The sequence below is a fragment of the Pristiophorus japonicus genome, chromosome 14, assembly GCF_044704955.1.
Source record: "Pristiophorus japonicus isolate sPriJap1 chromosome 14, sPriJap1.hap1, whole genome shotgun sequence".
Classification (NCBI taxonomy): Eukaryota; Metazoa; Chordata; class Chondrichthyes; family Pristiophoridae; genus Pristiophorus; species Pristiophorus japonicus.
The window spans coordinates 94,777,771-94,803,800 of NC_091990.1; the positions used below are offsets into that span (position 1 = coordinate 94,777,771).

The window sequence follows — 26,030 nt, forward strand, 5'->3', positions numbered from 1 at the left end:
CCTCTCCCCCACTCCACCCCCCATCCTCCCCCTTCCCTCCACCCCTCGCAGTCAGAAACACAGACACTGACAGACAGAGAGTGAGAGACACACACAGACAGAGAGATAGAGACACTGACAGAGACACACTGGGGGGGGGGGGGGCGGCATCCCAGCATGCTGTTGGAGGGCTCCCGGTGCTGCAGTCGGTAAGTAGAAAATGTTTTATTTATTGATTTTTAAAAAAATTATTTCTTATTAATTTTTTTTGGTTGATTTATTGATGCTTTTATCATTTATTATTGATGATGGCTCTTTATTTGTAAAACTGAAGTGTTTAATGTTTGTAAACTTCCCTTTTAAACCCCCCTCCCCCCATTCCCTACGCCTGATTTTCTAAAGTGTAGACAAGGTTTTTTCGAGCTTACAAAAATCTTCACTTACTCCATTCTAAGTAAGTTTGGAGTAAGTTTTCACTGCCGAAACTTTGAAAACAGGCGTAAGTGGCCAGACACGCCCCCTTTTGAAAAAAAAATTCTGTTCCAAAGTGAAACTGTTCTAACTGACTAGAACTGGAACAAACTAAATGCCGAGAATTTGAATTTCTAAGATACTCCGTTCTACACCAGTTGCTCCAAAAAATCAGGAGCAACTGAGGCCGAAACTTGGGCCCTATGTGTTACAGTTGAAGGTATGTAAAGAATTCTCAAATACCTGTTGCTCACTAAGTTGGGTAATTCTCTTAAAGTTTTGATCCTGCAGAATCCCACTGCCTTCAAGAGAGAGTACTCAACTGTGGAGAATTGTAAATCTGGGAAGTTCTTCTATTATTCGGATAGCCATTCATTCTAAATGATGCAGGTGATAGATTCCAAATATTACCCTGCAGCCATTTATATTAATAGATGCTTGCCTTCATGTTGCTATTATGAAGCACTCTCAAAAATATTTTCACTTTCAAGACGAATGTTGCCAGTGCAAGCTGCTTCTATTTGGCTTGCATTTGCACCCAAGCATCTGTCTATGGGCAATCTCGCTTCTTTTGGTTCTAGAGTTTGCATTTGTTTTGCAGTGAATGGCTCAGCTTGTGTCTTGGATCTGACCTATAAACCAGTAGCTCAGATAGAGCAGACTTTCACTGAGCTGAGGTTCCTGATAAATTAAGAAAAGTTTAATGTACAGCCCGCAAAACATATCAATAGCTGACAGGGTCTAACAAACCTGCCTCCTATAAATCTATTGCCCAAAGGAAAGAGCGGTACCTTAAATACTGTCATATCTCAGATATTTAAGACAGGGCTGCAGAGCTGCAGAAAAATCTTATGTTAGAGCCCTGGCGCTCATGATGGCAGCTATGTTTACCATTCTCAACATGCAACTCTTTATGCAACTTTATCAACTGAACTTGTTGGTGCAGCTCTCTTACTCACTCCCTCTTACACTGTTCCGATGTATGCATTTGATAGCAGCAGAAGTATAATGGACAGGACCAGACATTGCTGCAACCTTTATCTCACTATGCAACACATCCTAGTAGTGCCAACCTCTCTGGTTTGGGTGAAAGCAATCTACCTGGAAAATCAACTGTAAGGAATTTGGTTACCAATGCAATTCTTCCAGCTTTGCCGCCGAACTAATCCTGGCATGGATGGGCAAGATTTCAATGGTCAAACGTTTCAGAAAGAGGTAACACACAAGGTCGAAGGTCTTGGATTTGAATGCTATTTAAAATAAAAGGGCTGTGATCGAAAAGGCTTGGGATCAGTCTGCCCACCCTAGCACTTTGCGAGTGCAGAGAACCATGTCACAGCCCTCCTTAGCAGGCATGTCTTCCTGCTTTTTAACTGGTGACCCAATGTGAGGATATATTTGTGGATGTTAAGTATGTCTTGGCAGAAAATAAGGCATTTTAAAATATGCAATATAAATGAACATGGCTCCACAAAAACCTCATTGTAGAATTTTCAGCTACAGTGGCTTTCACTTCTGCTGCAGCACAAGTATTCCTGGCAACCAATACAGGGGCGCAACCAGAAGTTGCCAATTGGGATAAGTATTCGGCTTTAATACAGCCTTGCAATAAAGTCAAAATGTTAAATCAAAACCCTTGGAATTTTTTCAGATTCAGTTATAATGCTAACTAGTTCATTGCGCATTAAGATTCACTTTGATCTTTAGATACTTGATAGAAGCATTAGTCTTGCCATTAAAAATTCCAAAGTGGTAAATTTCAAAAGCTCTATTTTTCTCATTCAGTCATCTCTTTTTCAGCTGCACTATTTCCTGTCTGACTTTCTATTATGTTGTAATTAATGAGGGTTTCTACCCATAATTTTCATTTAAAGCTGGTTACCTTGCTTTTCTGTAATGTGTTTCAACTACTCCAACTCACTCCTGACCGGCCTCCCACACTCTACCCTATGTAAACTTCAGGTCATCCAAAACTTGACTGCCTGTGTCCTAAATAGCAATAAGTCCCATTCACCCATCACTCCTGTGCTCGCTGACCTACATTGGCTCCCGTTTAAGCAACGCTTCAATTTTAAAATTCTCATCCTTGTTTTCAAATACCTCAATGGCCTCGCCCCTTCCTATCTATGTAATTTCCTCCAGCCCACAGCCCCCCAAGATATCTGCGCTCCTCTATTCCGGCCTCCTGAGCATCCCTGATTTTAATCGCTCCACCAATGCTGGCCATGCCTTCAGCTTCCTAGGCCTAAGCTCTGGAACTCCCTCCCTAAACCTCTCCGCCTCTCTACCTCTTTCCTCCTTTAAGATGCTCCTTAAAATCTACCTCGTTGACCAAGCTTTTGGTCACCTGCGCTAATTTCTCCTTATGTGGCTCGGTGTCAAGTTTTTTTTTGTCTATAACACTTCTGTGAAGCGCATTGGGACGTTTTACTACGTTAAAGGCACTATATAAATAAAAGTTGTTGTTTGCTCTCGAGTGCACGAAGATGTGGGTGTCAGAGTATTGTATCCTCAGCTGTACCAGAGACCATCATATTGCTACTGTCTCTCTGATTTTTCAAAGTGCTTTTTCGCCCAGGTGTGCAGGGTGCTTGTTTTATACTTTCAAAACCACAACAATGTACATTTATATAGCATCTTTACTACACAAAAAATGGCCAGTCTTCTTCATAGAAGCACAATGATAATAAATGCCAAGCTGAAGAAGGAGAAACATTTGGTTAAAGAGGTTGATTTTAAGGAAAGAAGGAGGTGAAAAGAAAGAAAGGAAGACTTGCATTTAGATAGCGTCTTTCACCAACTGAAGATGTCTCAAAGTGCTTTACAACCAATGAAGTATGTTTTGAAGTGGAGAAATAGAGGGGTTTAGGGAGGGATTTCCAGATAGTGGAACCTAGGCGGCTGAAGGCACAGACACCAGTGGCGGAATGAAGGGAAAGGAAGATGTTTGAGACCGGAGTCAGAGGAATGGAGAGTTTGGAAGATTGTAGGGCTAGAGGAGGTTACAGAAGCATAAGAAAAATAAATGCCCACCTAAAGAAGGAGAAATTGAATAGGATGGCCAAAATCATGTTCAAAGAGGTGGGTTTTAAGGTGAGTCTTCAATAAGGAGAAGGATGTGGAGATTAAGGGCCTTGGGATGCTTTGCTACGTTAAATGCAATATATAAATGTATGTTTTTATTGTTGAGATTACAGAGGGAGGCCATGAAGGAGTTTAAAGACAAGAAAAGAAGCATATTGGGAATATACAGATATCAAACTTACCAGAGCTAAAACATTGAGATTTGATGGACTATTATAACAATTTTCACTCTTTATGGTCTCCTTGAAATATGGACCATTTGCTAAGATAGCAAACAACTTGTCCCGAGATCTCTGCCAATCCCACAATCCCATTGTATATAAGAGCAGTCCAGTGCTAATTCTTCCTCCAATTTTCCTTCCCTATGGGAAGTTTGAGACCAGCATTGCTTTCTGCTACTTTTCTAAGTATAGTGCTCTGAGAGAATACTCTTGCAACTCTCTCACACATTTGACACCATACAAATCTTCAGTTCATGAAACATATGAGATGTTCTTCAAAGAAACACAGAGAACACCCTCAACAAAGAATGTAAAATCATATTAATTTTAAATTTCTGAAACAGGGTTGCTGGTTGTCAGAGAGCTGATCTATTCTTTTGTTTCCCACTGTGCCCAGAATGAGATGTGACAGCTTCTGGCTTATTTGGAGAGCTAATGTTCTTCAAGCTATAATCATCATCATAGGCAGTCCCTCGAAATTGATGAAGATTTGCTTCCACTCTAAAAGTGAGTTCTCAGGTGACTGTACAGTCCAATATGGGAATTGCAGTCTTTGTCACAGGTGGGACAGACAGCGGTGGTTGAAGGAAAGGGTGGGTAGGGAGTCTGGTTTGCCGCACGCTCCTTCTGCTATCTGCGCTTGGTTTCTGCATGCTCTCGGTGAAGAGACTCGAGGTGCTCAGCGCCCTCCCAGATGCTCTTTCTCCACTTAGAGCGGTCTCCCAGATGTCGGTGGGGATGTTGCACTTTATCAAGAAGGCTTTGAGGGTGTCCTTGTAATGTTTCCTCTGTCTATCTGGGGCTCGCTTGTCATGCAGGAGTTCTGAGTAGAGCGCTTGCTTTGGGAGTCTCGTATCAGGCATGCGGACAATGTGGCCGCCCAATGGAGCTGGTTGAGTGTGGTCAGTGCTTCGATGCTGGGGATGTGGGCCTGAGCGAGAACACTGATGTTGGTGCATCTATCCTCCCAGTGGATTTGCAGGATCTTGCGGAGGCAGCACTGATGGTACTTCTCCAGGGCTTTGAGATGTCTACTGTATATGGTCCACGTCTCTGAGGGCAGGTATCACTACTGCCCTGTAGGCCATAAGCTTGGTGCCAGATTTGAGGTCCTGGTCTTCAAACACTCTCTTCCTCAGGCGACCGAAGGCTGCACTGGCACACTGGAGGCGGTATTGGACCTCGTCATCGATGTCTGCCCTTGCTGATAGTAGGCTCCCGAGGTATGGAAAATGGTCCACATTGTCCAAGGCTTCACCGTGGATTTTGATGACCGGGGGAGCAGTGCTGTGTGACGGGGTCAGGCTGGTGGAGGACCTTTGTCTTACGGATGTTTAATGTAAGGCCTATGCTTTCGGACACGTTGGTGTAGATGTTTATGATGGCTTGGAGTTCTGCCGCTGAATGTGCGCAGACGCAAGCGTCTGCTAATGGGCTGAAGCACTCCTACAGTGTGACAGTGTGCTTAGCTATCAACTATGTCCAGTAAAAAGCTGCATGCACCTCAATATCAAGGCAGGTCTCATGTTGGATTTATTTGTTCTGCTTTGTCTGTCACAACAATCTGTCATGCAGGAAACCACCTGATTTGTCTCTGGATTTGCATTACATTTGAGAACTCATTATCGTCTCCAAGATTGCTGCTGTGCTGGTGTTACCAGCCAAGCAATATCTACCTGCATTTTTATCTCTCATGCTGCTGAATTCTTTTGTGGCTATTATTGAGTTGCAGCTAAGTTTTCCTGCAGGGCTTGGAAAGCAGTTATCTTTATTGCACACTAATTGGCCCAGTATATGTTGCAATCACCTGGTGCCACCCTCAAGCAGGGCTGCTCAACAATGTCTCATTAACATACCAGCAGATTGTTAAACTTGTAGTTGATTTGGTCTCTGAGGAAACAAATCTTTTACAGCAACTGCCATATTCAATAAAAATGGTTCACTAAATGGTTCATTAAAAGATTCAGGTAACTCTGTAGAAACTTGGGGGGGGGAAATTGCGTAGCGCCCCGATTGGGGGCGGTAACAGCCATGAGGCGGGAGTTCCTGTGCCAGGCACGGAAGTCACGCCCCGAGACCTATATTCAGGTTACCGTCCCCGAGAGCAAGTGGAGCACAAAATATTGCTCTCCACTTGCTCTGTGGTGGGACGCATAACGCTGCTGCGTAGACAGGGCCCTCCCCTTCATTAAATGGGAGGACCAAGCTGCCGACACTATGGGAGAGAAACGGGTCCCTACCTGGACCACCAGGGAGCAGGATGCCGTGGCATGGACCCCGCGATCCAAGATGAAGACGGCCATGACTGGTAAGTCGGCCATTTTTAAATTCTGAAATTGGCACCGTCCCTTTAAATTAAGCCGCAGAAGCAGCCTACAGCCTTGTACCCGCCCCTGAAACTGTCGCTGGCATTTCCCGCCGTAGCTTCAGGGGGTGTTACTGAATTTTCACTTCGGGGCGAAAATGGGTCGCAGTGCACTGTGATGACGTCGTCATCGCCAACGGAGTGGAATGCTACCGGTTACCGCTGCCACTAAACCCCCAGCGAAAAGTAATCTGCGCCTCCTGGGGATGCTAACGGTAGGAGCAAATGCCTCGAATTTCTCCCCCTTGAGCTTTTCACCCTTGAAAGGAGGTAACCTTACAAAGCAGGCATCCCCAATTATACTTGGTTGGGATCCACCTACCTCAGTCTTCAACCTAACCGAGGTCCAGGATCAACTCTGCCAGTTTAGTAAACTTTATTGCTAAAGGATTATTATTATGTTTTGTTCAAGCTATAAACTTATGCAAAAAAATCCACGTCATAATTTACCACATCCCCTGTCTCATGGCTTTGCATGGAAATAGACCAACTCTCTTATGTCTGAAACAAGTCAACACCTTTGTCAGGAACATACTGAAGCAATATAATTTAAAATGTTCTCATTTAATGTTCCTGAATATAATCAGGCCAGTGATTTTCAGTGCGGCAATGGGAGTGCTGGCATCTGAGGTGCCATCTTTCAAATGAGACATTAAATCAGGCATTATCTGCCTATTCAGCTTCATATAAAAGAGCCCATGGCACTATTCTAAGAAGAGCAGGGAGTTCTGCTGTCTTAGCCAACATTAACACCAGCAAAATAGTCACTGGTCATTAATCTCATTCCCTGTTTGTGGAAGCTTGCTGTGCACAAAGTGGCTGCTTTGTTTGCCTACAGAATAACATTAAAAACACTTAAAAAGCAATTCACTATCCACAAAGCACTTTGGGCTGTCCTCAGGACGTGAAAGACACTATACAAATGCACTTGCCTTTACTCGCTTTAGCCGAGGCTCCATCCGTGTGTTCAGATGCATCTGCTCCTTGCCAATGACGCCCACAGCCTGTGAATGAATTTTAAAAAGGGTGGCTATAAAAGATCCCATGACAGTATTTGAAGAAGACAGAGCGCTCACATGGTGTCTCGACCAACATTCTTCCCTCAACCAACACCATCAAGATCGATTAGCTGATTGTTTATCTTATTTGCTGTTTGTAGGATCTTGCTGTATGTAAATTGGCTACCGTACAACAGTTTCAAAATGTATTCTTTGTGCGTCATTTTTGGACAGTCTGAGGACATGTAAGGTGTTGTATAAATGCAAGTTTTTTCTTTTAGTGGTGTTCACAAAATTGCTCATTCAGGTCTGTTCAAAGGTAATTTATCACATTTAATTTAGTATACTTTTGGCCTACCTGGTATGTTTTTGGTGTTTTCTACCCGCCTTACTCTAGATTACTTTGACTCCCATATCTTAGATCACTTTTGTGGGCAAGCATCAAGTGCCCATATTTTCTACAGTGTCCTTGCCTTGAGATCTAGATAAACTTTCAATAACTTACCTACAAAATTAACGGTAAACCCTATCCAGTAATTGTTTTCGGCTTTTGGGATATCGTATGTCTCCAGAAGATCTTACTCCAGTCCTTGAAAGTGGTAGAGCATCATATCAGACCTCATTTAAAGTTTAAAATATGACGCAAATTTATTAAACAATGGACAAGCAAATAGTCAGTGACATAACACAATTGTATCCTCATAGTAGGACGTTTATGATCCAACTCCTTTAGTTAGCACAAGCAGTGCTTCATTTGAAGTCTGAATGTTTTTACGCATCAATGACACAGACAAATTGCATTTGTATTGCAGGAGGCGTAGGATCTTCTGCAAAGTGGAGTTGTTAACAGTATCGAATCTGGCCAAGTTGCGATGGCGTATTCAAAGCAGGCTGTATTCCTTGAACAGCACATTTCAAGGACTGTGCTGGAGCTCCCTTACTGATGAACCCAGCCCTTTAAATAAGTGATGTTGCTCACGCAGAGGCGCCTTAGCTGCGTGGTGCATCAGTGGGACAGAGGTGAGGGGGTTACGCATTTGATCTCTGGCAGTCTGTTTGCTCTGTGCTTCAGAGTTGTGATGCAGAGAAATAGAAGCCGTGTGTTCGAATGTGGCATTTGTCTGTACCCAACTGAATAATGCATGAGATTATAAGTAGTGGAATGAGTCTACAAAAATGGATCATCTCATGCGATGAACAATGTACTGTAAGGCTGTTGTTCTTCTTGGAAAAGCTGGTGTATGAATTTTGGATTTAGTGGATCTGACTTGGGGACATAGAAACATAGAAACATAGAAAATAGGTGCAGGAGTAGGCCATTCAGCCTTTCTAGCCTGCACCGCCATTCAATGAGTTCATGGCTGAACATGCAACTTCAGTACCCCCTTCCTGCTTTCTCGCCATACCCCTTGATCCCCCTAGTAGTAAGGACTTCATCTAACAGCTGCCTCTTCCATTATATCATTGTTTGCATGGGTTATCCGCTTCGAGTGGTGCAGCGGAAGTGTGCTGGGCCCATAACCCAGAAGTCAATGGATCGAAACCATCATGCTGGCACGGCGCCTAAATTCGGACGACGTCCGCCGCGCGGCCAATGCCATCGAGTCGCTAAAAACAGCTCTGGGCCCTGACTCCATTAGGTGTGTCGAGGAGGCTCAAGCACGTGGGGAGATCCCGTCCGAACTGACCCCCGTCCGGACGGAATTCCTCATCGGCGCCAAACCCCGGAACCTCCCTCGGGAGCCGGCGCCTCACAACTTGAGCCGCCTCGGGGAAATCCCCTCCATGCCTTTCAGTTCTGCGCGGAGGGGTTTCCTGTACGGGCTGCTCCTGCACACTCTCAACCTTGCCATCCTCGTCTGCCGTCCGGACACGCCATGGCGCAACATCTTGCTGTCCGGAGGAGGCGGGGGTCCCTGATGGAGTGCACTCTACGTGGGAGTCTTCCCACTATTTATCGGGGACTTGGCCTGGAGGGTGGTGCACGGAGCAGTCCCATGCAATAAATTTTTAAGCCGGTTCACGGGCTCCCAGGCCACCTGAAATTTCTGCGGTCTGGAATAGACCGTGTTCCATGTTTTTACGGAGTGTGCGAGGTTGCAGCCCCTGTTCCATTATTTAAAGGCGCTGCTCCTCAATTTCTGGCTGCACTTCAGTCCCACACTCCTGATCTTTGGGCACCCTGTGCGGAGGGGAGCGGGCAGGTCCGAGAGCCTCCTCGTTGGACTGCTCCTGGGCACGGCCAAGGGTGCCATCAGCCGGTCGAGGGGGTCGTTCAGCCTGACTGCCTGCCTCTCTTCCGTGCCTACATCCGGGCCAGGGTGTCCCTGGAGATGGAGCACGCGGTGTCCACCGGTACGCTCGTGGCCTTCCGTGAGAGGTGGGCGCCGGAGGGACTGAAGTGCATCATCACCCCCGGCAACCAAATTTTAATTTGATTTTATGTTTTAAAGTTTAATTTGTTTTAATTGCCGGGTTTTAGTGTCCCCCTCCCCTTTTATAGGGGGCACTTGTAAATTATATGATTTTAATGCCCAAAAAAAACATTAAAAAAAAACACAAAAAAACCAAAAAAAATATTTTAAAAAGAGGGCAGTTAAAAGAGTCCCCCAGATCGGGGGGCACTCGATCTAATGTTTATTTTGTCTCCCCCCCCCCCCCCCCCAAAAAGAGTTGTTTGCATGGGTTTGCTAATTAACTGACAAATTGGTGATGGGTGTATGATAATAGGGTGTCCATGAACCAGATCAGTAGTTTCACTTATCCAGCAATTGTTCTTGGGTAAACAGCGTAGGCCGCTGAGTGGGAGCTTGGATAAATAACTAAGCAGGTAATCGAGGACAGAATATAGCTTTAGTGTGCAAGCAGAGACGGAATTCGGATGCTCAGCCTTCTCTTTTTGTCATGTATTCAACTATCATTGTAACCCATGTATAAGCTGACCTAAGTTGTACACCTTGAGAACATTGACCACAAGGGGCGAACTTGTGGGAGACGCTCCTAACCTGGACTTTCAAGTATAAAAGGGGAAGCTCCACCCACCTTCATCACTTGAGGTCTTGGTAATAAAGGTAACTGGTCACAGAGTGACCTTCTCTGAAGTATGGGCCTCATGTGCATTTATACTGTATAGTAAGGACATATCACTTTTAATATAATTTTTAATATAATTTTTAAATGTTCATTACAGCCTTGATTCCCAAGGCAACTCCAGCTCTTGACAAGTTCGGAGATAAATTAGCCAATCTCCACAGTATGTCAGTGGATTTGCAGTTTTGCAAGAACTGGAGTGTTATACCGTATAATGTAGAATATATTCTTCTGTTAAGGGGAGCTGTTTCAGGCCACAAGGCTCAATTTCTATTCATAAGAACACCCTGAGGTCAATTAGAGGGTGGTGTTTCTTTTTAAATTGACAAGTAGCTGCAAACCCCTGGCTCCTCCCAAACTGCAAGAAAAACCATCAGGAAATGACTGCTTTCCTCTCTCTCTTTGAAATGCAGTGTCTGAATTCTGGTGTCTGAAGAATGGCAGACGCAAAACTTTTATATATAGATTTGGCAAAGTAACTTTACACGCAATTGTTAAGTCTGTCAGCGTGATCCACAGTCTTAACATGCTGTGAGGTATTCAGGTTGAATGCACTTTACAATCAGCCAGGGATTTCTCTCATCCACACCCCACACAATGTACCACAGTGGCGAACAAGTGAATTTTTATTCACAATAGAAATAAATGAAAGGCCATTCTCATTTCATTCTTGATTGGTGAAGTACGTCGGTGATATGAAGCCTTTCTGAAATGTGTACGCTCTGTCTAAAAGTCCTGTTGACAACTGTTTGCCTGTTAGGGTGTGAGCAGCATGCAAAGACAGATCTTTAGGATACCTTGTTAAGAGCTGGATCCCCATTGACTGAGCCCAGCAGCAATCCGGGAGTGCTGGATCCCCATTGACTGAGCCCAGCAGCAATCCAGGAGTGCTGGATCCCCATTGACCGAGCCCAGCAGCAATCCGGGAGTGCTGGATCCCCATTGACCGAGCCCAGCAGCAATCCTGGAGTGCTGCCTTGGTTTCAGAAAACTCAGGATTAAAAAGTCGTCTAATAGAGATGCAGGGCCCTCTGAAAGCAAGTTAAGTGCTCATCTGCTACAGGGCTCTTTGGACGGAGTTAGGCGCTGTATTATTAGAACTGTCTGAATTGGATTCCAATGCTTTAAGTGTCAGCTGTGGCACTCTCGCCTCTGAGTCAGCAGTTTGTGAGTTCAAGTCTCAGTCCAGGGACATGAGCACATAAATCTAGGCTGACATTCCACTGCAGTGCTGATGGAGCCCTGCACTCTCGGAGATGCTGTCTTTCAGACGAAATGGTAAACCGAGGCCCCGTCTGCCCTCTCAGGTGGACGCAAAAGATCCCATGGCACTATTTCGAAGAAGAGCAGGGGATTTATCCCCGGTGTCCTGGCCAATATTTATCCTTCAATTCAGAATAAAACCAGATTATCTGCTAATTATCATATTGCTGTTTGTAAGAGCATGCTGTGCGCAAGTTGGCTGCTGCGTTTCCCACATTACAACAGTGACGACACTCAAAGTACTTCATTGGCTGTAAAGTGCTTTGAGACGTCCGGTGGTCATGAAAAGTACTACAGAAATGCAAGTCTTTTTTCTCTGCAAGGATTGTTGTGACTGTTTGAATGCTTTACTCTTGGACTCTTTGAATGGGAACCTAAAACTTGGTGTTGGGACTCACTAAATGGGAATACTAACCCTCTATTATTCGAGATACTCGGCCCCTGCTTACATGATTCTTTTCTTGGATCCACAATATATTTAGTTGTAGTGTTAAATCTTATGGGCCTTGCCAGCATCAGGGTTGAAATATTGGAGATACCAGACTTATGTTCCTTTCGGGACAGTTAATAAAAACATCCTAACATTAATGGAACAGATTCACAGTCGAGCACAACATGGGCATAAGATCCACTTCTGAATTCTGATATTTGTTATTATAACATTAGAATAAATAGGGACTGTGTGGAGTATGGGTTAGGACCTTGTCACTTCACTTTTGGAATCTGCACTCAAATCTCACTCAAACTGAAGGGATTATAGTTTCTTCATGCAGATGGGTTTTGACAATCACCCAGCTCCTAATAGGTTCAATGCATAACCTAAAAACATCATTAGTTGACACCAAATTGGCAATCTTATTCAGATGACTAATAGGATTGGCTAGTAACGTGGAATTGTCATACTAATGAATCAAGGGATGCTATAATGAGCATGGACTTAAAGTGCCTAGTGGGGATGAGTAAAATGCCCTATACCTGACCTGAGTGAGCTTGAGGTTAAGGGGTAAAAATTCACCTCCACCCAAAACGGGACGCACCTTCTGTTTTTTAATGTTTTTCTCTGTCGCATGGGTTGGGGTGGAGGTGCCGTCGATATTCGGCACTTGGATGTTTTTTTTTGCTGGGGGCGGAAGTTGTCGCGGCTGAGGAGCAGAAGTGCCCTTGCAGTGGGTCGGCCGCCCCGATCACTCATCAGCGCCGCGCTAATCACGTTGGTGCATCGCTGATGATGTCAGTGTGATGTGGAAGTGCCGCGTCGCGCTGACGCATCACAGCATCTCTCCCCTTCAGTTAAAGGGGAGAACCACTGCGAGCTCTGCATATTTTTTCAGTTAGGTCCACTTGTCCACCAGGGAGGGTTTCGGCCGGACCAGCGGCCTGGCATCCAAGAGGAGTTGCCAGGCTGCCAACCCAGCTGAACTTGGGGATATAATCATTGGGCCGACCTGGCAGTCGCCCAACAATAAAAAATAAAATGTCGTCGGCGCAGTGCCACCTCCACTTTAAGAGCGGCCGCACCACCGACCAACCAGGACCAACAAGGAGTGCACCGTCATAAAAAGCTGGTGGGGGCACCGGCTGGCAGTGGTGCCGCTCCCGCAGGGCAATTCCTCAAAAGGGATATTTCCCGCGGGGCAATTTCGGGAAGCAGTTGCCGCCGGTCGGCACATGCACGCCGAGGTGGGAAAACAGGCGGAGCGGTCCCCTACACTGCTCCGCCCCTGATGTAGGGCAATTTGCAAAATGGCGGCCCCTCCACGGAGAGTCGGCGGCCATTCCACACCGCTTCATGGCCGCCACTTTCAGGCAGCCAGAGGCCTTATCGAAAGGGGCAATTTCGGCCCCTAACTGTCACATGTCAGAATTTCTGACTCTTCAACCATTGGGAATCGTGTTATGATCTATATGTAAGTTAAAGTTTGCTCTCAAAGAAGTTAAATTCGCAAGTTGACCACGTTCTGGGAATATGGACCAAGCTTACTTCCATTCAGAGTACAATTACTTCTGTCTTTTTTTTTAACCAAAATGTATCACCTCACACTTACTGACATTAAATTGTATTGGTAACTTTTTAACCTATTTCCCACCATACCAATATCCCTTTGCAGTTTCCTTTGGTTTTCTAAACTAATATCCGAACTGTCCCACAGGATTTGGTTCAGGGGCCATTTCTGTTCATTATGTACATCAGTGATTTGAATATAGGTCTAGGGGGAGTGGTGTTGAAATTTGAAGGTGATACCCCTTAAAGCTAGACTGCATTGCTGAAAGCTAACGGGAAGTTGCATTGTGGCTAGAGCAAGTACTGGGTGTTGTGCAGGAAGTGAGTCTGTCCTGGGAAATAGTGAGAAATGGCACAATATGGGAGAGAGCAGGCTCCAGGGTTTTCAGACACTGTACTGAAGGTGGAGCGTGCATTTGGTGGAGGAGATGGAAATGGGGAGCGATGTGCTGAATTTGCAAGGGGCAGATGACCCTCCAGACAAACTCTCAGCAGGCAGTGGGACAGGAGAGCCGTGAAGTTCGATTCCTGGAGTCAAGCCCTGAGGACCTGGATGCAGTGCCACAAGAAGTTCAATTACCTCACACGAATGGTCAAGGTCAGTGAATGCATCTTCAAATGGCATATCCTACCAACTGCACCACTAGCCTCAGCCATTGTTCAATTCGCCACACTTCCATCACTTACCTACCAACAATCTCTCTCAATCAGGAATTATACCTAATATTCATATGCTTCACCTCACCCTCACACACTTAGCACTGCTGCAAGCCTCACACCTACATCTCACAAATTGTACATACTACTAACTGTTCAACCATGACCGCCACATCATCTAACCATATTGCACAACACACACTGACACACTTCCCTCTCTCTTGCAGGACAAGGTGGTGTACAACCAGAGGCAGCAGGAGCTAACCAGAGGGGGACAGGCACGCCTACATGCCCTTACCCCCATGGAGGAGATGGTGCTGGCCATAATTGGCCATTGCTGAGCCCATTGCCAGCGGTGGGGCTGAAACCGTCGAAGATGATGATATCCTCATACCTAATCCTTTTTGTGTTCCACTTCCCCCTCAGCCCACAATCTCTTCTGATTTACAAGCTGCAGATGGTGTAAGCATGCACCTCTTACTTTCCCCCTCTCCCCACACCACAACCTTACTCTTGTGCCTGTTTCCTTTCAATTACGCAAGATGTGCAATCTTTCCAGACAGTGGAGGAACACCAAGGAGAGAGTGACGATGAAGACACAGCACCTCACTTTATTTCACACTTGCAACCACCAGCTCAGATATTGACACCGTGCATATCTTGGAGGATAGATTAGAGGCGGGATCTGCGGGTGGTGAGACACCGGGCTCAAGTGGTCTGCAGCCAGGGCAGTGGGTAAGTATAGCGCAGGTGTTCCACTGCAGAAGACTCAGATGAGGACTTCAATGGGCCACCCTATAGAAGAAGACTGATGGGTATGCACAACGAAATGCTTGGTGCATTGGGAAACCTGTCAGAAAGCCTGCGTTCAATGTCAAGGAGCATGGAGGAGTCCGCACCAACTTGGCACAGGGCTTTGCACAGATTTGGAGCCCATCCTTCCCAGCTTGGAAGCGGTGGCCAACTCCGTTCACACACTTGTGGACCCAACCATGATGCAGCGTCTGATGGCCGATGTCGCAACTTCCATTGCAGCACAAGCAGCAGCCACCCAATGTCTGAGTGCTGCAGAGGAAGCTCAGTTTGCTGTCATGGCTGTGGATTACAAAGGGGCTTGTGGGCTGTCACGGCAGGCCAGCAATCTCTCCTCCAACAGATTACTAGGGTTGCTGAGGCGCCACCCCCGGGGAGTGGCAGGGCTCCGTGGAGCACAAACCTGCTGTCCTCCCTCAGGGTAACAGCATTCGTCCTCCAACCCCTGCCACTCAGTCAGTGTCCTTTCTGTTGCCTGTCAGCCACCTAGCCATGACTGCTGCCGCCCATGCTGAGACGGTACAGTCCAAAAACGGGCTTTCTAGGCCCAGAGCTGCTCGAGGTCTTCCTCCAAGGTCATCTTCAGTCTTCTACACTGAAGGTCAGCAGCCTTCCACCAGCCATGCTGCAGCCACTGGGGTAGCTCTGCGTAGGAGCATTGGGACAGGAAAAGGCACACGGAGGCCAGGCACTAAGGGAATGCACAAGGGATTATTTGACATTTGTGTGCAAGATGGCGTGATTTCATTAAGAAATTTGGTTTGGAATGCATATTTTCTGGTGGCTTTTATTTTTGCATTGTGACCATTGTTGTGATGGTGAGTGACAGAGGGAAGGTCGGGTGATTGGGATTGCACTTTAATCAGGTTTTCAGGGATAGCCTGGGCAGGAATGGGCTGTCTTGGTTGCCTGCTGTCTTCCTCTTCCTTCACCTCCACCTTGCCGTATAGCTGGTGGCAAGGGCTGCCCCCTCTTGATGGCAAGGTTGTGCAGCATGAGACAAACCATCAGGAACCTTGACACCTGTTCTGCCACATTATGCGGGGCTAATCTCGAGCGGTCCAGGCAGCTGAGGCGTTGTTTCATCACATCAATGGTCTGCTCTATCTCATTTTGTGTGGCGGCATGGCTTTCTTTGTTTGCATACTGCCTACATGTGCATGGGTTACGCACTAAAGTCATATGCCATGTCATCAGCAGATAACCCTTGTCGCCCAGTAGCCACTCTCCAGTTTGTCATGGTGGCTCAACTCTACTTGGCACAGCGGACCGCAGAAGAATGATGGCAGCATGATTGCTACCAGGATACCATGCCTTGACCTGCATGATTCACTGCTTGTTGTCACACACCAGCTGGATGTTGAAGGAGTGGAATTCCTTTCAATTCCGGCATATGGCAGAGTTGACATACGGCGCCCGCAAAGTGAGGTGCGTGCAGTCAATGGCACCCTGCACCATGGAGAAGCCTGCAATCCAAGCACAACCACGTTCGCTCTGCCTGTTGGTCTCCGGCAAGAGAGACTGAAATGTAGTCAGCTCTCTTTGAATACAAAGCCTCAGTGACTTCCCTTATGAAACAGTGATTGGCAAACTGCGAGATATTGCAACTAGCAAGGAGCCAGACGCATAAAAGTTCATCGTCACAGTCACCTTCAGAGCCACTGGCAATGCGGTCCTTGCCCTGTTCTGAGGTCGCAGTTGTGGATCCAGCAGGTGCTAGATTTCAGCGAGGACATCCTTAGTGAAGTGCAGACATCTCACACCCTATTCCTTGTCGTGTTCAGGTAGGAGAATTGCTCCCTGAATACCCTGGGTGGATATGGCCTCCAGTTTTGTGAGAGCCCTTCTCCCCCTCCTCCTCCTCGCTCTTCTAGCAGTTTGTCCTGCTCTGCACGGCCTCTGCTCATTCTCCCAGTCATGCTGTCTTCCAAGGGGAAGGCCTACATGTCTGGGAGCAATTGGTTTGTGCAGAAACCTTGAAGTCAGCAAATAGTCCTTCAGCACCTGTCACACCACTCCCTGTAGACTTTTGCCACGAAAGGATTATGGAAAGCAACAAACACTTGTAGAATCATTGGGGTCAAGTTTTGGGCCGCGCCTAGAATGGGCAGCCCCAAGAGCCACGCCTTATTTCCGCGCTCAAAACCGCGGCGAAAACTTACCTCGGTATTTTCCATTCACTCAGGTCGATCCAGGCCCTCGGTGCGGCGCAGCACAAGCTGTGGGGGGCAGAGCCAGGTCCCCGCGCTGAAAACAGTGCACATTGTTACAGTGTGTGCGCATGTGCAGTAACTCCAGGCGCCCGAAACTGTGTGGGAGGGGCCCGAAGCACGCCGCCCCGAGTCAAAAGGGGTCACTGGGGCGGCGAAGATCGGACTGCACCTCCCTCCTCCAGCTCCTGCTCTGGCTGTGGCTCCGGCTTCCCGCCCTGTTCAGCTCATGCTCCCTCTGGCTCTCTCCCGTCGCCGCCCCCCCCCAGCTCCCGCTCCGCTGCCTGCCGCTTCCCCGCCCCCAGCTCACGCTCCGCTGCCTGCCGTTTCCCCCCCCCCACCCCCCCAGCTCCCGCTCCACTGCCTGCTGCTCCCACTTCCCCGCCCCCCCCCCCAGCTCCCGCTCCGCTGCCTGCCACTCCCCAGCTCCCGCTCCACTGCCCGCCCCAGCTCCCGCTCCGCTGCCTGCCGCTTCCCCGCCCCCAGCTCACGCTCCGCTGCCTGCCGTTTCCCCCCCCCCACCCCCCCAGCTCCCGCTCCACTGCCTGCTGCTCCCACTTCCCCGCCCCCCCCCCCAGCTCCCGCTCCGCTGCCTGCCACTCCCCAGCTCCCGCTCCACTGCCCGCCCCAGCTCCCGCTCCGCTGCCTGCCGCTCACGCCCCCAGCTCCCGCTCCCGCTCCGCTCCGGCTTCCCCTGCCCCCTTCAGCTCTGGTCCGCTCCCTCTTCATGTCTTCGGCGGGGCCCGCCCGCCCGGCATCTTGCTGGATGCGGGCCCCACCCGAAGTCTTCGGCCTGGCTTCTTCTCATTGGCCGGGCCCATTCAGCCTCCCCCCTCTCACTCCCTCCCTCCCTCTCCTCTCCTCCCCCCCCTCCCTCCCTCTCCTCCCCCCTCCCTCCCTCTCCTCCCCCCTCGCCTCGCTCACTCTCCTCTTTCCCCCCCCTCGCTGTCAAACACATAGACACTGACAGACAGAGAGAGAGAGAGAGACACACTGGGGGGGGGGGGGCCGTCCCAGCACACTGTTGGAGGGCTCCCGGTGCTGCAGTTGGTGAGTAGAAACTTAATTTTATATTTATTGATTTTTTAAATGTTTTTAATTTTTTAATTTTTTTTGATTGATTGATTTATTTATCATTTATTATTGATGATGGCTCTTTATTTGTAAAAGTGATGTGTTTCATGTTTGTAAACTTCCATTACCCCCCCACCCCCACCACCCCCCCCCCCCACCCTGCCCCATCTCTCTTCCTTATGCCTGATTTTCTCAGTGCAGGTAAGGTTTTTCTGAGCGTACAAAAATCTACACTTACTCCATTCTAAGTTAGTTTGGAGTAAGTTTTCACTGCCTAAACTTTCAAAACAGGCATAAGTGGCCGGACACGCCCCCTTTTGAAAAAAATAATCTGTTCCAAAATGGAACTGTTCCAGCTGACTAGAACTGGAGCAAACTAAATGCCGAGAATTGCAATTTCTAAGATACTCCATTCTAAACTAGTTGCTCCAAAAAAATAAGAGCAACTCAGGCCGAAACTTGACCCCTGCCAGAAGAAATCAACCAGCATCTAACGTGTAATAGTTGATGATCCCTTTAAATATCGCTGGTGGGGGTCCTTTCTGCTGCTGAACGCATGTTCAGCTGTGCATCCTTAAAAGAGAGGTTGATCTCCAAAATGGCAGCACTGGTGTCAAATCAGCGTTGCACGCCAATTGACATGATGTTTTGCCTGCTCTGCAAACTTCTGCCGGACGGTAGCTGCATGCGTACTCTTTACACTTGACATTCTTTGTTATAAAATGCTCCAAACCGTATTATTTAAAGAAGCGCTATCTTTCAAAAAGTTGCTGAAAAATGCTGAAATAGAATTGTGGCAAAAACGATATGTAGCCAGCTCTTTCTACAATGAATCCCTTTAAATTGTAGCCGTTATTCTTTTCATTCCATTGGGACATTCTGCTCTGCCCCTCCCCTGAATGTGATTTCTTCCCACTGTGGTCATGACAAATTCGAATAAAGTTTGTAAATTCTCCTGCCAGAACTCAAGCCAAAATGCACGTTTCAAAAGAGGTTTGTTTTGCAGCCATACAGAGTGTTTACTGTTGATTTCGCGACGCCACTACAGACTGCACAACTCATTTAGAGATCAGCTTCAGATCACTGGCACAGTTGTCACATTTAAATCATACAGAAGGAAGAATGCAAGGAGTTGAAATCTAATGAAACCTGGTACAGAACACATCTGATGGAAATCCCTCCTGACAGGAAGTCTGGCACTGTGATGTTTGCAAAACTGCTTTCTCTTCACAAAGGAAGCCTTTCTAAGCTTCAAAATCTCTTAACTGTTGGTTGGAACGTATGCCCAGGCTTTCAAAGGGAGGCTTCTGCGGTGCTGGATGAGTGGCGCTATGTTTGTGTTTCTGTTGGACTTGGTTGCTGTTTCTCTTTGAATGTGTTTACGGCTTTAAAGTGTACATTCTGGAGGCTGATTGCAGACCAGGCAAACAGTGTGTACAAAGTTCTAAAAGAGGTGGCGCCTTGCAGCGTGAACCCTTTGGTGCCCTATCACTGTGGGTAAGTGTTAGGCAGAGGGAAGGTAATTCCCCAACGGGGGGTGGGCACTGGGGCATGAGGTGAACTGCAGCTGTCACCAGGCTGCTGCCATCTATCTACCTCCCTCTGGTTTCTGCCAACACTGGTGGACCACACTTCACAATTAGTGTGTACAAATGAATGAATGAAATTGCATTTATTTGCCGTCTCTCACCATCCTCAGGATGTCCCAAAGCGCTTTACAACCAATCAAGTTCTTTTGAAGCAATGTTACTCTGTAATGTAGGAAACACGTCAGCCCATTGGCACACAGCAAACTTCTACAAACAGCAATGAAATAAACAACCAGATCATCTGTTTTAGGTTTTGGTTGAGGGATAAATATTGGCCAGGACACCGGGCAGAATTCCCGTGCTCTTCCTTGATTAATGCTGTGGGATCTTTTCCGTTCATCTGAGAGGGCCAACGGGATCTCGGTTTAATGCATCATACCCTCACCAGAAGAAAGTATGTGATCAGAGATTAGTGTGAATCATTGAATGAGGTCAGGAAGACATATAGCCAGTGAATCTGCAGAGTGCTTCCTAATGTCATAAATAGGATTATCTCTTAAATCTCATCACTCATGTACCAGTTATTGTATTGACAACATATTGCAAGACCCAAAGTAAATGTTTTCACTCAGTCGTACTAGTGATCAGCAAATCCTGAGAGCATGTGACATTGTCAACATTGCTTTTCAGTTAGAAATAACCCACTGACCTTTATGTTCCACAGATGTCTTGGAATAAATGCCTCTACTGCTCAGGGTGAACAAATAGCTTGAGGGCAGTAAGTCAAATGGGCATTTAGGCAGGCTATGTGGGGTCATGATCAACCTAATAAATGGAGTATGTCAACTTGGATGAGTTAGCATTCCAGGTCAGAAGGTTGTCTGTTCCAGCCCCATTCTGGAACTTGGATGAATAATCTAGACTGACCCTTAAAATGAAGAAGCACAGCATTGCTGGAGGTTGCAGTCCTTCAGATGAAACGTTAAATGTTATTTATCAGTTCTGGTGGTTCAGATGCTCATTAAAGATCTTGTGACATTATTGAAAAAGGGTAGTTCTCCAAGTACCCTGGCCACATTCCTCCCTCAACTAGCACCATCAATTCATCTCATTGTTGTTTGTGGGATGCTGATGTTGCAGAATGATTGCTACATTTGCCTACATAACACTAGTAACTACACTTCAAAAGTAATTCATTATGTGTGAAGCACTTTGGGACATTTTAATGCGAGGTGCTATTTAAATCTAATCATTAAATATTTGGGTCATATTCTATTTGGGACTCTTTTGGTGTACTTTTTAAAAAAAAACCTCCTGAATTTTAATGATTATGCAGTTTTTCTAGTCCAAGAAAACAACAGAGCCCATTTGGTTATTTTGTCAATGTGCCGTGAGACTTGTGGAAAGTTGATTTTTAACCCGACTGATATTTCACTTTGTTGATTATAAGTGAGTTTCAGTAATTAGATGAGATTAATGCACTAATGTGTGGGAGGTGTTGGACTGCCAATTTGATCTCTGGTCCTGGACTGAGTTAGCTAATCTTAGCCAGCACAGCAATAGGGGTGTTTCAGTTGGCCCGTGTCCCAGCCAGGATCCCCACTCCTGATAGCTATCCTGCGAGCCCCTATTAGAAAATGCATGTAGCTGGATATTGGATGAGGACAGGATTGAGGTAACCTGGGATTCCCTGCAGATTAATTTTGTAGCAAAATCCACTGCCTAGGCTCATACATGAAAAATGGCCACTAGAATGACATACCAGAGGGTTTTTGCAGCTAGGAATCTTATCCCAGGATGAATTCGGATGAAAGGGAGAAAAAGGGAAAAAATGCATTAAAAAACAGTGCATGCCAATTGTGCTATGTTAGTGGTGAAAGCTTTTTTTTAAAGTGTCTTGAGTTCTTCTGTGGAGAGACTTAATTTGCATGTCCTCCACTATCAAAAGTTGCATTAACATCTGGAATCCCCGTTCATGATTGAGACCCTGGAGAATATCTCAGCAGCCACCTGCTCATTGATTATTTGTTTCTCTTCCAGTGGCGGCCATTTCTCCCCGGAGTGAAGTTTGAAATTATCGATTCACTGCACATCTCTCTGTACACAGGTAAGTTTATCAAATTTCTTTTACATGGAGTTCTTGGTGCTTAAGATCTGGGTGTGTTTTGGTGACCACCAACATTGTCGTTTAACAACAGTGGCCTCACTCAACAGCTCCCAGATCCTGATCAGGCTGTTTACTGCAATGTTAATGTGCATTTCCCTTGCTGTTATGTAGCAAAACGCAATGAAAAAAGAAAGGTTGACCAGTAAAGATGCATGGGATATAATTCTTAGATAAATGCTGGAAACACACAACTGGTCCAACTAGATCAGAAAGAAAAATGAAAGGTCATTATTTCAGCTGGTGCCCATCCAAATCATCTCCGATGCTGTACATTTTCAGCATTTACTGTTTTCAATGTAACTGCATAAAAACAAATATAGAATCAATGTCACTTTCCCTGAAACACTGCCCGCCTCACAGGGACAAGTTAGAACCTCTGTTACTGGGTTTCCAACAGAGGAGGTAAGTTGGAATGATTATAAGTATCTAAAAATACAAGTTGCTCCAAATATTTTCCTCCCTAAGAATGTATTGGAGGTCCTATGATGATGTGAATACTGAGTGTAAGGGAAATAAATTCCACACCAAGTCTGAGAACAGTGAGGGAAACGTCATAGTTTATTCGAACAGAGCGCTCTGGGAGAAGTGGGGAAACTCCGCCACACCCTTCTCTCCGAGCAAAGTTTCCAAGTTACAATTATACCTTTGGGGGCGGTCCCGCCCCCTTACACCATTGTCCAATTATCTAACATTTTTGTAAAGTCTTACCCTATATAGTATTGCTATGACAATCTATCTTTACATTGTGGTAAGTCAAAGGTTAACTAGCATACGCACGCACAAGTGGGGTTATTTTCCTCGCATCAGCAGAAAAACAAGGAACTATCTTCCTGTTATTAGTACAAGCGATGTACATCTGTTGCCTTTCCAACCTTCCATTGTCTTACTTCCCCTATCTCCATGACTCAGGGTCACCGGACTTTGGAGACTACCCATGCCTTCTGCTTAAGTATATATTTCTTACTTGACCACTCTCCCTGTCCCATAATTCATCAGAGAAAGACAGGGGAGCTGGCTACACATTATAAAAGTTACAAAGGTTATATGTTCAGAAATTTCTCTCCAACAGTCCCTCCTTTTGATCTTTTCCCATCTCATGCGGATAAGAACAATCCAATCCTACATTCGGACTGTCGTCGTCTTGTGCCAGAATTCTTGGGCGAGCCTGGAGTTGGTGGTACTGCTGAAAATGGAGGGGCAGCTTCTGATATGTTGCGGGTGGAAGTTGGGTTGTTGTATCGTTGATGCGGGTCTCGGCAGCTATGGGTATCGCGGTACACAACTTGGACATACATATCTTAATCATCATTACCGCGAGGTACAAGGCCAGGCATATGCCCACAATCAAAATCAGCCCCTGTACAATATTTTGTCCCAACTTAGACATCCATTCCCCCAGCCAGCCAACTGCACCATCTGGGGTGGTTAGTTTCCTCACTTCTCTCCTTATATGGTCGGCTAGGTTGGTTATATTCTCCGAATTATCGGGTATATAAGTGCAACATTCGGCCCCAATCAATGCGCAAGTGCCTCCGTTCTGGACTAATACCTAATCTAGGGCCCTTCAGTTCTGAAGTACGGTAGTACGTATGGCTACTATTTCAGCTGTTATGCGCTCCATCGCCTCGGCAGTGTCGTTAGCTATTTGTTCCAGAACCCTCTCTACGTTTCTTAGTTCATCCATGGTGTGCCCTATCCCGTATGGGAACATCACAACTCCAAAGAGTCTTTCTACCGGGGTAATCGCTCGTCTTCGTCGACCTGGTGTACGCACCTCTGCCAGGGTACATACCTGTCTGACAAAGGGGACCACATATCCCAAATAACAGGACCCTGTCTATCGCCTGGGTAACCAGGGATATGCCCTATGCCCGCACACAAAATACGCTGCCATTTGGAAGGCGTGAGAGGATAGTGACCCGTGCGCCTGTTGTGATATTGAGGTTGTGTGGGCAATCGCTGTACCCTATGATATGTCCCTTTCTGCTAGTGTCGTTTCGGGTTAAACATATGGTCCCGGTTGGCCTCCCGATCCCCGAGGTATTGGTCAGGACTAGGAATGGGGGCTCCCTTTTATGGTCATAGGGTGGTTGGTACCATCCCTGGAACGTTTGACTAATGGGGTACCCAGCACTCTCCCACTCGGTGACGTCCCCGTGGTTGTCCACACGGTAGCGGTATGATGGTCCTCCTCCCATCTGTGCCATTCTGGCTCAGAAGCCACTTGACAGTCTCCGTTAGGGTCAGTGGAACGGGGCGCAAAGGAATTCCCCCTTTGGAATGTATAGGGATATGTGAGCACACCCAGCAACTAGAAAAGTTCCCATTTCACGCATAAACATAAGACATATACAGAAAGGTGTTTACATGGAGTTCTCGCTTCCCACGCGCCGCACTTGACGTACACCAAGGCTACTATACAGACTGTGGCACACAGTTTCATCTTATCACTTTATATTAACAACTAGTCAAAGGCAAAATGGCCGTATATGTTGCTTGTAGTGTCTCTATTGACCTGTGGGCGAATCAAAGAATAGTGGATACTACAGGCAGTTTTTCGGCTCGAAAACCTTAAGCTGGGTCCAGTGTTTCCACTGCCCCCGTCCTCTCATGTCGACACAAGCACATGTATCTCCGCTAACCATAACCTCGTACGGTCCTATCCATTTTGGTGCAAAGCCAGGCTTCCCAGGGATGACCTTTACCTTTACGCGGGTCCCGGCCTGGGGCACATCTGGGAGGGCGGTAGATTCTAATTTCTCGTCCTGTCGGAGCTGCTTATCCCTGACCTGCGTTCTCATCTCCTTAAGACTGTTGCTCATTTCCAGGACGTACCTCCTGATCCTATCCCTTAAGGTTCCCACATCAGTCCCTCCTGTGACGATCCCTTCTGGGAGTTGCATTGCTCTACCCGTCATCCTGTTTGGGATCGCTCTTAACTTCATTAGAATGAGGGGCAACACGTCAACCCAGGTCCTCCTGGTTTCTCGGATTGCCTTTGCAATCGCCACCTTGAGGGTTCGATTCATCCGTTCTACCATCCCCGAGCTCTGTGGATGGTATGGTATGTGGAATTTCTGTCTTGTCCTCATCAGTTTACATACTGCCTTTATCACCTCTCCTGTGAAGTGGGTGCCCTGATCTGAATCCATTTGCACTGGCACCCCCCATCTGGGGATGATCTCCTCGGCCAGTATCCTGGCCACTGTAGTGTGGGGAACGCTTCCACCCACCCAGTGAATTGATCAATTACCACCAAGCAGTATCTTTTCCCCCACGAGTCCAGCAGTGACCCAGTGAAATCTATCTGTATATTTTCCCATGGCCCCCTTGGTCTCGGTTGATAGGCCATCCGTATCCTAACCGGCTTGCCAGGGTTATGTTGCGCACATGTTATACAGCGCTGACAGTGTTTGGCTATATCCCGGCCCATTCCAGGCCACCACCATTCGCGCGTGAGTAGCTCCGTCATGGACCCTCTGCCCAGATGTGCCACACCGTGGTGTAGGTCCAACAAAGTGTGCTTAATACAGTTTGGGGCTATGACCTTCCCCTCTTTCCTCCACACTGAGCCTTTATCCGGGGCACCTCCCATCGCCTTCCACTCTTCCCGCTCCTCGGGGGAGGTATCCGCGTGAAGGTGGACTATGTCCACCTTCTCATGCGCCACACTATCCACTTCCTCACACTGGTGCGGCTTCACTGCCCCCAGGAGGCCTTCTGCAGGGTTTTCTCCTATGTCCCTCATGTTCGGGCCCTGGGACGTTAACCGGCGTCATGTCAACGAGGCCCGTGTCCTGCTTTGCTTTGGCCCATACCGGCTTTAGGGCCTCGCATATCACCCCGTCTACCCCCGACTTTTATCCCTAATCCTGGGCCAGTGGTTTAGCACTGCCCATTTTTGCAATGTTTCGTAAGGGCGCGGAGAACTTGCTTTTACGTCCATCCGCTTGCGGCCAGATTATTTTGTTAAGCTTGGCGTCTATTAATAGTTTAAATTCCCTTATTAAGTCTGTTCCTAGAATAATTCTTTCATTATTTGTATCAGACGAGTATTATTACATGGGCTAGTTCTGTTTTATTTTATTCTGACTATCCCACTATTTC

The 26,030-nt window shown here is 46.9% G+C and overlaps 1 protein-coding gene across 1 annotated transcript in view; it reads left to right on the forward strand.

The window, feature by feature from the left end:
* LOC139279435 (N-acetyl-beta-glucosaminyl-glycoprotein 4-beta-N-acetylgalactosaminyltransferase 1-like) overlaps positions 1-26,030 on the forward strand; it is a 980,786-nt gene that overhangs the window by 704,898 nt on the left and 249,858 nt on the right. Inside the window, exon 9 of the mRNA XM_070898559.1 lies at positions 21,797-21,863. Within this exon, the coding sequence (XP_070754660.1) occupies positions 21,797-21,863 (67 nt within the window). The remainder of the gene's footprint in view (positions 1-21,796; positions 21,864-26,030) is intronic.